Source organism: Anas platyrhynchos, chromosome 1, assembly GCF_047663525.1.
Source record: "Anas platyrhynchos isolate ZD024472 breed Pekin duck chromosome 1, IASCAAS_PekinDuck_T2T, whole genome shotgun sequence".
Classification (NCBI taxonomy): domain Eukaryota; kingdom Metazoa; phylum Chordata; class Aves; order Anseriformes; family Anatidae; genus Anas; species Anas platyrhynchos.
Window position 1 is genome coordinate 3480045 of NC_092587.1, and position 14347 is coordinate 3494391.

At 47.0% G+C, this 14347-nt stretch overlaps 1 protein-coding gene across 6 annotated transcripts in view; it reads left to right on the forward strand.

Moving 5' to 3' along the window:
• Positions 1–2144: 2144 nt before the first annotated feature.
• Positions 2145–14347, forward strand: part of PODXL (podocalyxin like) — a 40008-nt gene continuing 27805 nt past the window's right edge. For all 6 annotated transcript variants that reach the window (XM_038173416.2, XM_038173418.2, XM_038173417.2 and 3 more), the window contains exon 1: positions 2145–2304. In XM_038173416.2, the coding sequence (XP_038029344.2) occupies positions 2259–2304 (46 nt within the window). In that variant the 5' untranslated portion in view covers positions 2145–2258. The remainder of the gene's footprint in view (positions 2305–14347) is intronic.

Below are 14347 nucleotides of genomic sequence, written 5' to 3' on the forward strand. Positions count from 1 at the left end.
TGGTGGGGTGCTGACCCCCAGCAGGGCAATGCCCCCCAGAGCCAGCCCCTGCGCTGCGCATCCCTTGGGATTCCCCATCACCCACTCCAGGTGGGAGGTGACCTGAGAAGAGGAGACAGGGAAATTTTGCACTATGGGGGCATGGATGGCAGAGGTAGTATACCCAAACAGAGAAAATCTCAAATTCAGCCCCCTCCAGGTAAGAATCCTAAATCAAAGCTTATTTAGATGATAACTTCCACCCAGATGGGAATCCAGAATCAATCCCCAAACTCCCATTCAGATGGAAATCCCAAATCCACCCACAAATGCCCAACCAGATGAAAACCCCAAATCCACACCAACTCCCTCCTCCAGATGCAAATCCCAAATCCCCTTCCCAAACTCTCATCCCTATGAAAATCCCAAATCAATCCCCATCCATAAGAAAACCCCAAACACACCCCAAGCCCTCATCCTATTGAAATCCCCAAATCTCCCTTATGCAGATGGGAATCCCAGATCTCTCTCCAAAATCTTTATCCAGGTAAGAATCTCAAATCAACACTGAAACTTCTTACAGGTAAAACTCCCAGATCCAAACCCATCCTGACAAAAATGCCAAATCCTTCCACGCTAGTAGGAATCCCACATCCCTGCATGTAAATCCCCATCTATAAGGAAACCCCAATTTCCTTCCATACAGATAAAAAAAAACAAATCTCCACACAAGCCCCCATCAAGATGAAACCCCCAAATGCATGTGGCCAAATGCATGTTCCCTGCCATGTGGCTGGGAACCCCCAGCAAGGTCTAAACCCCAACCCCAATTAAATCTGGAAGCTGCCCCCATGCATGTGGGAACGCCAGATCCTCCCCAAACATCTACCCCAACAAAACGCTCAACAAAACCCCCATTTGCACATGAAGATGCAAAGCCTGAACTCCTCCAAATTGTATCCCAAGGAAACCCCCCAAATGCTCCTTATAGCAGGTGGGAATCCCCCACCCCTCCACCTCAATCCCGACAAAAGAAACAAAACCACCTCAGCCCCCATCTCAATGAATACCCCAAATCCCCACAAATGCAAATGGGAATCCCAACTCCCCTGCAAGCCCCCTTCCTGAGTAAAATCCAACCTCCTTCCCCAAACTCCATGAACTCCCCAGATAGCACCCAATAGCAGTTGGGAACCCCAAATCTCCCTGTAGACCCTAATCCCAATAAAAACAACTTCAAAATAAAACACGAGTTCCAATCTCCCACCCCAACAAAAACTCCAAATCCTTCCACTTGAGTCCCACCCCCCTCACACCCACATCCTGAGGAAAACTCAACCTCCACCCCCAGACTCCAGGAACCCCCCAAATCTCACCCAGTAGCAGGCGGGAACCCCAAATCCCCCTGAAGACCCTCATCCCAACAAAAACACACAAAGAAACACTACCCCCCAATCTCCCACCCCAACAAAACCCCAAATCCCTCCACTTGAATCTCACTCCCCTTAAACTCCCATCCCAATGAAAAAACAACCTCCATCCCCAAACTTAATTAACCCCCCAGATCAGACCCAATAGCAGGAGGGAACCCCGAATCCCCCTGTAGACCCTCATCCCAACAAAACCAAACAAAACAAACAAATAGGCACCACGACCTCCCAACCTCCCACCCCAACAAAACACCTCAAATCCCTCCACTTGAATCCCACCCCTCTCATACCCCCATCCCGAGGAAAATCCAACCTCCATCCCCAAACTTCATGAACCCCCCAAAACAGACCCAGTAGCAGGAGGGAACCCCAAATCCCCCTGTAGACCCTCATCCCAACAAAAACAAACAAAACAAAAATAAATAAAAAAAAAAAAGAAAGAAAAGAAAACACCACCTCCCACCCCCCAAAAACCTAAATTCCTCCACTTGAATCGCACACCCCCATCCCGACAAAAACCCAACCTCCATCCCCAAACTCCGCGAATCCCCGACCCCCCTTTCAATCCAGCAATCCCCCCCCAAACCTCCCACCCCAAAGCAACCCCCAAATCCCCTAAAAGCCCCCATCCCCACCAACCCCCCCCCGTGCCATTCCCCTCCATCCCCAGCCTCGCGGGGCGGAGGCGGGGGCGGGTCGGGGCCGCCGGGCGCCTCCCCCGGTTGTGGGGCGGGGGGGAACCGGGGCCGGCTCCGGGACCGGGGCCGGGGGAGGGCAGCGCCCGCCCGCCCCAAACGGGGACAGCGCCCGGAGCCGCTGCGGGGTCGGGGCCGGCCGCACCAAGGCACGATGCGGGCACCGCTGCTGCTGCTCCTGCTGCTGCTGCTGCTGCACGGTGAGTGGCACCGCCGCTCCCCCCCGGCGCTGCCTTCGTTTTGCTACTTTATTTGTCTATATTCCTATTTTTTTATATATTTCTATTGTTCTATATTTCTATTTTCTATATTTTTTCTTTTTCTATATTTTTTCTTTTTCTATATTTTTCTTTTTCTATATTCTTCTTTTTCTATATTCTTTTTCTATATTCTTCTTTTTCTACATTCTTCTTTTTCTACATTCTTCTTTTTCTATATTTTTCCTTTTCTATATTTTTCTTTTTCTATATATTTTTCCTATATCTCTCTTCTTTCTATTTATTTTTTTCTGTATTTTTTTTTTACTCTTTTTTTTTTTTTCCCCCAAGCGTTTCGGGGCTGCGCGCATCCAGCATCCCCCCCCCCTCCCTCTCTCTCTCATCCCCTCTACTCGGGAAGCTCTTGGCGAGTTGAAACCAGAAAAAAAAAAAAAAAAAAAAAAAAAAAAAACAACGAGGGGGATGCTGAATCTGGCTCTGTTAACCCTCTCGTTCAGCAAAGAAGAGTCGGGAGCCAACCGGCAGCAAAACTCGTGGCACGGATCCGTAGGACGGCGAGCCGCAGTGCTCGTTCCTTTATGCAGCTGCCCGCGCTGCTTCTTCGCTCCCTCGTGTGGCTTCACAAAGCCCCCCCCGGCTGGGCTCGTGCCCAAATCTCATGGGTTTGTGGAAGGGAGTGCAGAGCGCTGAGACACGCAGCTTTTTTGGGGTCCCACCGAGCGAGGGAGAACTTTGGGTTGGCGTGGTGATGGTCCAGCACGCAAGGTGCCATAGGTATGGAGCCCTCACTGTCCATTTGAGGAGGTGGCATGGGGAGATGGGGGGTGAAAGGTGATGGAAGATGGCAAAGTCAATGATAGAGCCATATAAAGGATCGGCATCTGGAGACCCTTCGCGGTGAGGTGGGTTTGGGGCATTTTGGGAGAGGAGGTGGTGATGCTGCCTTGGGTCGTGCAACAGCACGGGGGGCATGGGCACTGCAAGACCGGCTGCGGGTACTGCAGAGGCTGCAGAAGTCATAATTTGGGGAGAGATGGCCGTAAACTGCTCCGAAAAGTAGCGGGGAAGGGAACTGCACTGATTGCTTTCAAAGTGAATAAGGGAAGGGAGGAGTTGGGGGATTTCTTTGCTGCATTCAGGGAGAAGGGGGGGAAAATATTAAAGGAGAAGGTGAAATCTTGCTCTGGGTCATGTCACACAGCCGAGCCTCTGCGGAGCTGAACGTGCTTTGATTTAAGGTAACAAAAGCTCAGGAACTCTCCAGGGGTAAAAGCAGGGCAGGGGCAGGGCTCTGGGGTTTGAACTCGGGGGGGAATTGGCTGAGGTCAGGCTGGAATCTCCGCCTGCCCTTTTTTTATTGTCCTGCTGCTCTCAGGACTGGCGTGTGCTGGCGGCAGTGATGGCAGAGGGGAAAATGTGTGCTGGGGCTCGGTGGGAGAGCAGGTGGGAAGTTCTCATCTCCTCCTGGCGCCGCCGCGGGAGCTGCAGGAGATTTCTCTTGCCATTAAAAAGCCTCAGTCTCATTAATATTGGCACGAAGCAGGAGCTGTTAATGCAGTTTTCCTTGCACCGGCCAGAACGGAGCTGAGTTTAGCTGAATTTGGCTTCTCAGACAGTTTTGTGTTGTTTTTCAGACCCGAGGGCTAAATATGCTCAGACTGGCACAAAAAAAGGCTTTCGGCTCCAGGACGGTACCCTGGGAAGGAAGGTGGAGGGACCTGTTTCTGTAGCGCTCTCGAGTGATCCTATTACATATTTCTCGGAAATTATTTGATTAAATCCTCCCAAACAGCATTTCCTGCCATAGCTGCTGCTCCGAAGTTTTGAAATAAGCTACTTAGAGGTGGTTTCGTGTTGCTCCCTGGGTGTTGGCACCAGGAATTTCTTCCTCAGGGGTCAAAATAGTCACCCTTAGCTGCTGGGTGTTTTGGCTTGGGCACTGTGGCTTGGCCAGGATTATGCTGCTGGTCACAGCAGTGCTTATCTGGTATCTGCTGGGATCACCTGAATTGCTCAACCCGCAAAGTGCATCGTTTCCACCCCTGAAAATAGGAAGAAGTTGGGTTTGTAAATGAAACTACCAGTTTTTTGGTTTTCTTACAACAGTAACTTGGACGGGGCTCATTGCTTGCCTCCCGCCTGCGTGCGTTTGATGTTTAAGTGGGATGTGAAATGGGTGGGTGAGCAGGGAGCTGGGATTTGGGAGGACAGTTTGGGGTGTCCTGAAGAAGAAGGTGACAACATCGTGCTAGGGGTAGAGGAGAATCGTGATGGAGTTTCTGAAAGCAGCTACTTGGGGTACAACTGCTTCCCTACAAATACTCATGTCCAGGTTTGTATCTGATTCTGGAGAGATTCCCCCCCGTTTCTCCCGCTGTACATCAGAATAAAATCAGCCTCAGACAAGGCATGGCCAATCCATCCAAGAGATGCAGCGAATACAGCATCAGGTAAATAATGTCTTTAAATTCAGCCAGTTTGCGAGGGGCTCAGAATTACCCATTCTGGCATGCTCCCAGGCCATTTGATTTTGTTTATTCCTTATTTATTAGATCTTCTATCCCACTTGGGGGCATGATAACAGAATTGCATCAGGAAGAGAAAACCGATACGCTTCATTCTCAGAGAGAGGATTAAAAAGAGCCACAGCAAAAACCTGTCCTGGGGGCAAAAGGCAGGAGCAGGTCCTGCCCTTTGTCCAGCTCAAAACATACCACACACCTCTGGATTTTAAGATCTTGTTGCCAAAACAGCCCTTTTCATTCCCAAAAGCTGCCTTGGCTCCCCGGTACTCGGGGTTCATGTTTGTCCAAGACAGGCTGTCAAAGACGTGCATTTTTTAAATCTATCTAATCCATCGAATACTAATCCAGCCATGGGCAGGAGGAGGAAATTGGGGCCACGCCAACGCGAGGAAAAAAAAAGTTGTTAGCCCAAGTGTTACAAAATCGGTAAGTTGTTAGCCCAAGTGTTACAAAATCGGTGTTGAAGCAGAGCACATCTTCATGTGCTGCTGCTGGAGGAATTTTGACCAGGTTTTTGCATCCCGTTTCCAAACCTCTCCTCGCAAAGGCAGTGCCATGCCTTTGATTCCCCAGTGGCGAAGCAGATACAGTAATGATACCCCGTGGGTCTGTTTAGGCAGCTTAATTAAAGGCTTGTTTGTAAAGCACTTGAAGATCCCTGGATGAAAGGGGCTGGAACCATGCAATGCACTGATTTAATTCCGGAGAGTTGCTCGAAAGGCTTAGGAGGAGGAGGCTGGTGATCACTCATGTCGGCGGTGACGGGAGACCGGCCGCAAATATCCGCTCTCAGCATTTGTGGGGAGGATTGAGCTGTGCTTTGGTTATTATTTGCCCTATAAATTCTGTGTCTTCTCTCCCCATCTGCACTCTCCAGAAGACATAAGCCTGCTGGTATGGTCCAAGCGAGCTGTGGGGTGTTTCGGGGTGCAGGTTTTTGGGACTAAACCCTAGTCAGCGAGGATTTCCCAGGCTGTGCAGCAGTCCCGTGTTATTTTGGGTGTTATATCGCTATGCAACAGCAGAGATTTGCTCTCAGGGGTTAGGTGCAGGGCCACATCCATCCCATTTGTTTGCACCTTGAATTTTGCCCCTTCCCCACAATGCTGAATCACTACGTTGCCCCTCTGCCCTATCCCTGAGGACCCACCATGGCACTCAAAAGCCCATCTGCCTTCAGCATCTCCACCTCCAGATGGTCCAAGCAGCAGGACCAAGCACGGTACAAACAACCCACCCACGGCTGCCCAGAAATTCCCAGCCAAGCATCCCCTGCGCCTTCGGTCCTGAACGTCGCAGGAGGGCTTGAACTCTGCAGGAATCCAGGTGGCCCAGTTTGGTCCATTCCCCGTGTGCAGGCATGTGAAATCTCACAAGCTCTCTGAAGCGTTTTCACATGTTTCTACCAACTTCCTCCTCGAAAGCCTGTTTACATGTGCTGCTGGCTGCACAGTTTCTCATGTAAGCAGCCAAGCTCCACGTAAGGATGTTGTTCCTGAATTCTTGCAATGCCTGCCCTTCCCTTCAGAGAGCTCCTGAGCAAAGTTTGCCTTTTTTTTTTTATTTATTCTAGAGGACACACACAGTCACTTGGCATTTGTTAGTCACAGAACCACAGAATGGTTTGAGTTGGAAAGGACCCTAAAGCCCATCCAGGTCCAGCCCCCTGGACCAGGTTGCTCAAGGTCCAAGCAGTTGTTCTCCAGCAATCTGTGCTCAGCTTTCCACACCCCCGAGGGCTTCACCCTATAATCCCCAAACTACAAAGAGCATCGCCTCTGGGTTTGGGATTGCCAAGGAAAGCCACCGAGTCTTTGCCCCTGTGGTAGGTTGGTTGTAAGCAGGGGTGTAAGAAGGGGCAAGGTGCACCATCCTGCCCAATGTGTCTAGATGGCTCATGCTCAATAAAACATAAGTATCCATAAAATGGAGATGTTGGGGTTAAAACCACGGGGCGTTTGGGATGTGGTTAGCTGAGCCTGGTTCTTTTTGGGGGTCGCACTGCATGGTGGGGTTTGGGGATGTACCTCCAGTCTCACGCAGAAGCCCTTCCATGCACTGTTGGTGCTCGACCAAAAAATCACTGTCTTTTCCCCAAACTGACTGGTGTGATGGTGTCCCACATCCCAAGGGTCTTTCTTGTGCTGCTTCCTTCATTATTTGGGAGGAGGGAGGCAGCTCATCTTAGCTTCATCAGGTGTTAATGGCTCCAATTGTTTATTTTCCTGTTCTAGCACTGGGCTAACGCCTCGTGGTGGTTTTCTGGAGGTCCCTGAGGAAGATGTAGCCCCAGGTAGAGCTGGGAGGAGGCAGAAGGGAAGTGCTCTCCCCATATCACAGCTCCACTTTTGATGTCCCATGTTACTTTAGAGTCAAACAGCCCTTTGTGAGAAGGTGGAAAAAGCTAAGAAGAAAAACATAAATTTCCCCATCATTGTACAAAAATCATATGTGATCTCCTAATATGCAGTGTAAGGACTGGCCGTGCTGCCTTTTCTTTCTGTTTTTTCTTATTTTTTGGAGAAACCCCATGGTGAGTGTTCAGGGACAGGGAGATGCCCTCCCTGGGGTCTCCAGGGCCACTGCAGTACAAACAGCACCAACAAAGTCTTGGCTGAAATGTAACAGCAGCTTTCCATGGCCACAAGCTATCCCCTGGCAGCATAAGGGGAAGGTGGAGAAGTCTCACGGCATATTTCAAGGGATTTTATCGTGGCATCTGGTAAATCTGGAGTTCAGCCCAATGATGAAGAGGAGCTGTTGACTTTGCTCTGTCAACACTCCTTTACATTGTGACCGTGCTGATGTGCTAATATTTTTCTTCTCTCTGAACTTCCTGGTGGGTAGGATTGGTGGCCTCACCTCCTTCCAGAGACAAGGTGAAGGGATGGGCTCCTTCAAAGGTGACTTAGACCACTTCAATTTAGCTTCCTGCTTTGAATTGCAAATAGTGCTGGGACCAGTGAGTGCTTTGGGTAGTCCTGGGAAATACCAATAGTAACATTACTGCCTGCTGGGAGTGCAGAGCTCTGGGGTGGGATGTTTGGGATGACCTACATAGGTGGCTGCATGCACAGGTTCTCTTGAATTAAGTCGTTGCATGCCTCAGAGTCAGCCTTAGCTCCTGAATATTGCTGAGAGCCATTGGGAACCAGCAAACGCCAGGACGCCTCATCAACCTGACCAAGACAATTTCCTCTGGCTTTCAAGAGAGAAAACTAAGTTGCTCCAGACCCTGAAGGCACCAAAATCCTCCATTGACCGCTCACTTATTGAGTCTTGTCACTGAAGTTTTCTGATCGCTGCATCTGTCTGCTTTTTTTGCAAATCTTTGTGCCTTTGCAGCATGTGCTGCTCCACGTGCTGCAGGCACCTTTCCCGTCCCGTAAATAACGTACGTGTCACGGCTTTCCTGGCCACAAGCCAGGGCTGCTCAGTGTTGTGTGTGCTGCTGGTGACAGCTCGGTGACAAAGCATCGCAAGGAGGCAGGGAGAATGCAAACGACTTATTGAAATTAACTCCGTGCAATGCCTCGACGCCCAGCGTAGAGCAGAAGGGCTAATGAATGGGAAAGAGCCCCCAGCTCTGCCGAAGCACCTGATTTTAGATGTGCATATGCAATAAAGAAGCTGCAGGAAGGCAGCCTCTAAACACGCAGCACTCCCCGGGTTGTGATTTGCATCGTTCGTGTGCAAGGCAGCCTGATGAAGCACTGGGGCCACCACCATCCCCAGAGGCACTGCTCAAGTGCACGGGGCAGTGGGGAGGGAATGGGCCCAAGTTGCTCTTTTTCTCCACCTGAAGGACCCAGATGAGTTCCAAGTAGGCTCAGATACATAACCAAGGTCTTTAGGGTTGGAGCTGAGTTGTCCTTGAATCCAGCTTCTGTTAATGGAAAGAGCAGAGGCATCTTCTGAAGGCAATTCAGGTGTGTCTTGGGATGGTTTGGACACTAGAGATGCTTGTGTCCATGCACGGTCCTCTTCAGGGTCTGATGTTACACCAAAAGTGTCCAGGATCCGTCCCTGGAAACCCTTACATTGCATAACAGTATCTGCTTTAAAATGGCCAAAAAAATAGGTTTGGGGATTTGAAAGAACTTCTTGGTGGTGTTTTAGGTGTACAACATAAAGGTTGCAACATGGAAGGGGAGATAGGAAGAGCAGTCTTTGGGTTTAAAACAAGTCTGTGTTTGCGGCCGGGTGAAGGACAGATGCCTCAGAAACAGTTAAAATCTCCAAAATTGAAAAGGTAAAGTTTTATTTCTGAGTTGTTCCCATTTTAGAGATTGCAGACATATTAGCATCCTCAATAAAAGCTGGATTAATCCAGCAGATTTTTCTCTGTATTGCAAAGTCTATGTGCAGGAGTCTTCGGTCTTATAGCACATGGCTCATGAGACTGGTGAAAGAGAGGAGGAAGGTCATTCTGCAGTGTTAGAATAAAGCCATAGTTATTAAAAAATAAAGGCTGAATTTTTCTCTCTCAGCCTTAATTGATTTTAGTAAATTTAACTAGAGGAGAAGGTAGAAATTGGCTTAGAGTTCTTAAGCTGCAGTACTTAAAGATACATTAAATCTCCATGCTGGCTATTGTAAGAAAGGAGGAGACACGCTTGTCAGGCATTTATTCTAAGTGGCTTCTGCTCGACACAGGCAAAGAGAAAATGCCAGATTCCTGACTTCGACAAAGGGGATTTGAAAGGGTTTGCAGAAGGGTTTAGAGAAACTGTTTGAGAAAGCCCTTCTTTGAAGCATAATAGCAAAAATGTTGTTTTTATTTTTCCCCCCAGACTCTAAAGGCGGGAGGGTGAGATAAGACATTCCACCACGTACACAAATGAGGAAAAAAAAAAAAGTAAAAGTTTCAGTGATACTGCGGCAGCCTGCAGAAAATGGATAGCTTTCAGGGTGGCTATTACACGTTGCTTATCAAGGCACTGTATTCCTCGACCGTGAGAAAAAGCAGAGTAGTTAAAGCGATGCACTGTGTTCTCCAGCAGAGATGCAATTAGAAGTGGCTATATTGGTGTAACTTTTCCCTGGATAATTGCAAATAGTTGCGGCGGTACCAGCAGCTGAAATGGATCCATGAGTGGCTCTGCCACGATGTGCCTCCTAGAGCTGTGCAATGCTCCGCAGGAGGATGTCAGCACGTCTGCTGTGGTCCTCTGCTGTTCTGTAGCTTTCTTATTGAGGAACCGTATACATTTGAAGGGTGTGATTAAAAATGTTCAATCGATTGTTTTAGAATTTAAGAAAAAAAAATATTTGAATGGGTTCTGTTAAAAGAAGTCACCCTCCCAGCTGAACTGCAGAAAGCTCTTCATTTTGTAATGGAGGGTTCACATGAGGTTAAAGGTCTGTGATCAGTATAAAACATACATTATTTTTCTGCTAATTTCATTGCATCTGAGGTTTAGCATTATCGCTGATGGTATGCAAGTATACTTAGAGCTTCTGAAGAGTGTTATTAAATATATATATTCTAAATAAGCAATTAAAATTGCCCATGTTGGACATTTATAATTTATTAAGCAATACAAGAGTTACTTAAAACATGGTTAAGGGAAGCAAGTTTCTAGCAAGTACTAGATAAGCTAATATCGAGCTTCTTCCAATGAGATGGCAATCGCGTGATTTCAAACCCGGCCTTTTCTTTCACGCATTTTTTTAGCCATCTTCTCACTCTCTAGCTGCTGGTGACCTGATTTGGTTTCAGAGCCTGCTTCTGTTTTTTTTTTTTGGTTTGTTTTTTTTTTTTTCCCCCACAGGTTTCTCTTGGCAAGGTGAAGAAAATAATAGCTCTCAGTAAATGCAGGAAATAATCACTCTTTTTTTTTTTTTTTAAATAATATCGGGTTTGTTTTCAGATGGATCAATTCCCTGATCTGGCTTGACACACTGCTGCAAAGCGTTAGTGCTCTCACAGGGGCAAATTCCTCCATCAAAGGGAACATGGATTGATGCCAAATTAAAGCAATGCCATAAGCACACCAAAATCACCAGTGGCAATCAAAAGCTGGATTGCAGCAACACAATGTGCTGCAAATACGATGTGCCCACACCAGCCATGGGGCTCCCGATAAAGCCTGACTTGGCCAAAAGACAACCAGGGCAAAACATGAGTAAAACAGGACATGGCTGTGGGTACAGCAAGCAAAAATCACACTCTTGCCCCATTTTTCAGGCATGCAGGATTTAATCTCAGCACACCTTGGTGGTTCTCAAGATCATTGCTGCCACTCTCACCCGAGCCTTGGGATAATTCACATGCCAAAAACTCAGTGAGAGATGCTGATCTCTGGTTTAGGTGATAAATTTTCCTGTCTCTAACAGTCATGTAGAATATTTTGGAAAAATAAGTTTTGAGCTTCTTACAACACCCTAGTATAGAAAATTACTTTTTTTCCTTAAGATTTTCCGGGACAGATTAGAAAAACCTCTCCACAATCTCTGCAATTTTGTAGGCTTCTAAGATAGTTCCTCCAGGTAGCAATGAATCCTTATTAACGGCATGCAACAGGAGAACGTCCCTTTTCTCATTAAAGCCTCACACAGGGTTCAAAACCTCATTTTATGGCAGGGTGCTTTGATTTAAATCGATGTGGCTTAAATTATGAATTTTAATCATGATTTAAAATAGGGAAGCATAAAGTCTTAATTTGAATGATTTGATTTTAACCATGCTTTTCATTTCCAATTCATAGCTATATCCCTTAAGCAAGGTTGATTCCCCTTGGTTGCTCACTGTAAAACATGGAGATTTACGGCCCACTCTTACCTTTCAGCTGTATTTTCCATCCAGGTGGACACACTATTAACATATTTATTTAAGCAGCTATATAGCCTGCCACAGCTCTATTTTGATTTCTAATGTATTCATCTTTGAAGTCTTCCTAGGTAATGATGAATAACACTAATTTTGGGCTTGTTGCAGGCAATCACTCTTTACTCGGGGATGAAATTTCTGTTAAACTGACAGATGCAAAGCAGCATTTAAATTCCTTTAAATACATCAAGCATCCAAGGTCCTGAATACCTAGCACATAAACTTTTCAACGTGCTTTTGAGGTTAAAACCAAGCAGTTTATTCAGCAAATCTCAAGCGTCAATCTTAGATGGAGTTAGTGACTGAAATGAATTGTTTCGTGTCCCTGGAGGGTTTTGAATAAACAGGAGTCATTCTCTTAAATCTCACTTTTACTGTTTAAAATGGGAGAGGAAGCAATTTTATTTTTCAGCTGCCAGTTCCCAATTGCTTTCACAGCTTAGAATTAACCATTGATGGCGTGGCTGAATATGTATTTCCAGGATATGCAGAGGGATTTTTAATGGCTAGCCAAGGTTTATATGCAATGAGGTTTATATGTAACATATATATTTAACATTTGACCACCTAACTGAAGGCAGAAGAACCCCACGCTTGGTGTCTGGATACCCTGGATATCTGCCTATGGTGAGGGCAAAAAGCAATTAAAGGAAAGAAAATCAAGATTTTAGGAGTCTTTCTTTAATTGTTGACCCAGATCCAAATCCCATCCCATTTAGTGCCGAAAATCCAAATTTCTCAAGTGCCATGGATATCTCATTTGGGTTTAGACCTAGTACAATATATTTAATCTCCTCTTAGCTGCTAGAAGACAAGTTTGGCCTTTCAGAAATTAAGAAGAGACCTGACTTTGCAAGACTGTGGCCCATGGCAGTGCAGATTCTCCTTCCCCATGGGACAACGCCAGCTTGGAGCAACCTTCCTTGTGCCCAGGAGAGCTATGTAGCCTGGCAGATCCTAGTGGACCTCCATCCTTTCATGCTGCATGCCCATCTTGGGAATCTGGGGAGCAGCAAACTCAATTGCCCTTCTTCTTGCTAAAGTAAAACACTGGTAATAGACAATTCTGCAAAACCTGCTGGAGCCTGGATGCCCTCAGCCAGCCCATTTAGGTACATATCCCTGATGATCCTCTGTTAGAGAGCGCTTTTTCCAGCAGGCCTAACAACTAAAACATTACTGTTTGAGGCAACAATCACACAAAAAGAACAACTTGACGAGCAACACATCCTTGTTGCAGCATCCTCAACCCCTCACCATAGGAGGCCTCTCTCAAAGGATGTTTTCATTAGGCCTGCAGATGCTGAGCATGGCCATTGCTGCCAAGATGGCTTTGGTTGCTCCTCCTGCCCTCACTGCTCCACATGTACGTGTGGCAGCTTTGGGGTAGCTCCTCCATGGTATGGAGGCATCTGCCTCTGCTAAGAGCCCAAGTTAATGCTGCTGAAGTTGTCTGATGGGCCCAACTCAAGGTGGAGGATACACTAACACCATTCAGGCCCTGCCCCAGATCCTGCAGGCCTCGCTTTGTGTTTCCTCAGGCCCATAGGCTGGCTTATAATTCACCATCTCACCCTAAAACCCTTTTTCTGTGAGGTTTTCCAACAAGGAGAAAGCTGACAGCAGCTAGGGTGGTGTTAATAACTCCTGAGGGCCAATATTTCTACCTCTGGGGGCTTTGTGACCAAGGACAAAGCCTATCACCCATCAGGATCTATGTTCCTTATGTCAGGGTTCCCCCAAACCATGGCTTCAACTGGCAAGGGTAATTTAGGACAGCCAAATTGGGGGAAAAAACTATTCTTTTGGCCAAGTAAGTAGCACAACGAGAGGAAGGGTGGCCAGGTGGGAAAGGGTCAGTGAAAAATGGGCACCTGAGGTTGGGTTTGTAGCAAGATGTGCTGCCTTACAGGCGGTATGTGGTTTGTAGGGTCCAGTAATGTTCATTATAAAGAGCTGGGGAGAGAAATGCAGAAATATGATAAAGGGAAGAGCTGTTTTTTCTGTTAACTACAATGAAAATCCAGCTCTTTTGTATTACTATGAAGCCTGGCCACGGGTAACTGACAACTGCGTAGGGTAAAGTTTTGGGGTTGGTTAAAGGGTTTTTGGTGGCATAGCAGCCCCTGGGGGAGAAGGGCTCTCTTTCCCCTGATCCCATTAGAAACGGAGATTACGGTGTCTCGTCCACATCACTGGGGGGAGAGCCACGGCACAGTGCTTTTAGGGGGACAAAGCAGGGAGGAACAGGGAGAGATGTTTTTTGGACAAAACCCAAAGATGCTAAGCTCTGAGGTGGTGATTGTTGAGGTCCTGCTGCATTTTGGATGAGAAAAGGAAGGAAAATTTTGATGCTGGGTGATTGCACTCTGCTTTGCCAGCTTCCCTTTCTAATTGCCTTTAGGATTATTTTTTTTGGCATTGTGACCATGGAGATGCTTCCAGCCCTAACCTGCAAACACCTGCAGTGTACTGCCCCAGGAGGAGGGCTGCTGTGGCTCTAAGTATCTCAGCAATACTTTTAGGCAGAATTAAAAAAAAAAAAAAAAAAAAAAAACACAGAATCACAGACAGTCACAATAAAAACTGCAAAAAGCCCCTGGAAAAATACAGATTTTGTAGCTCACCAAATTCACATGTAGCTTGTGAATTTGATGAGAAATACTCA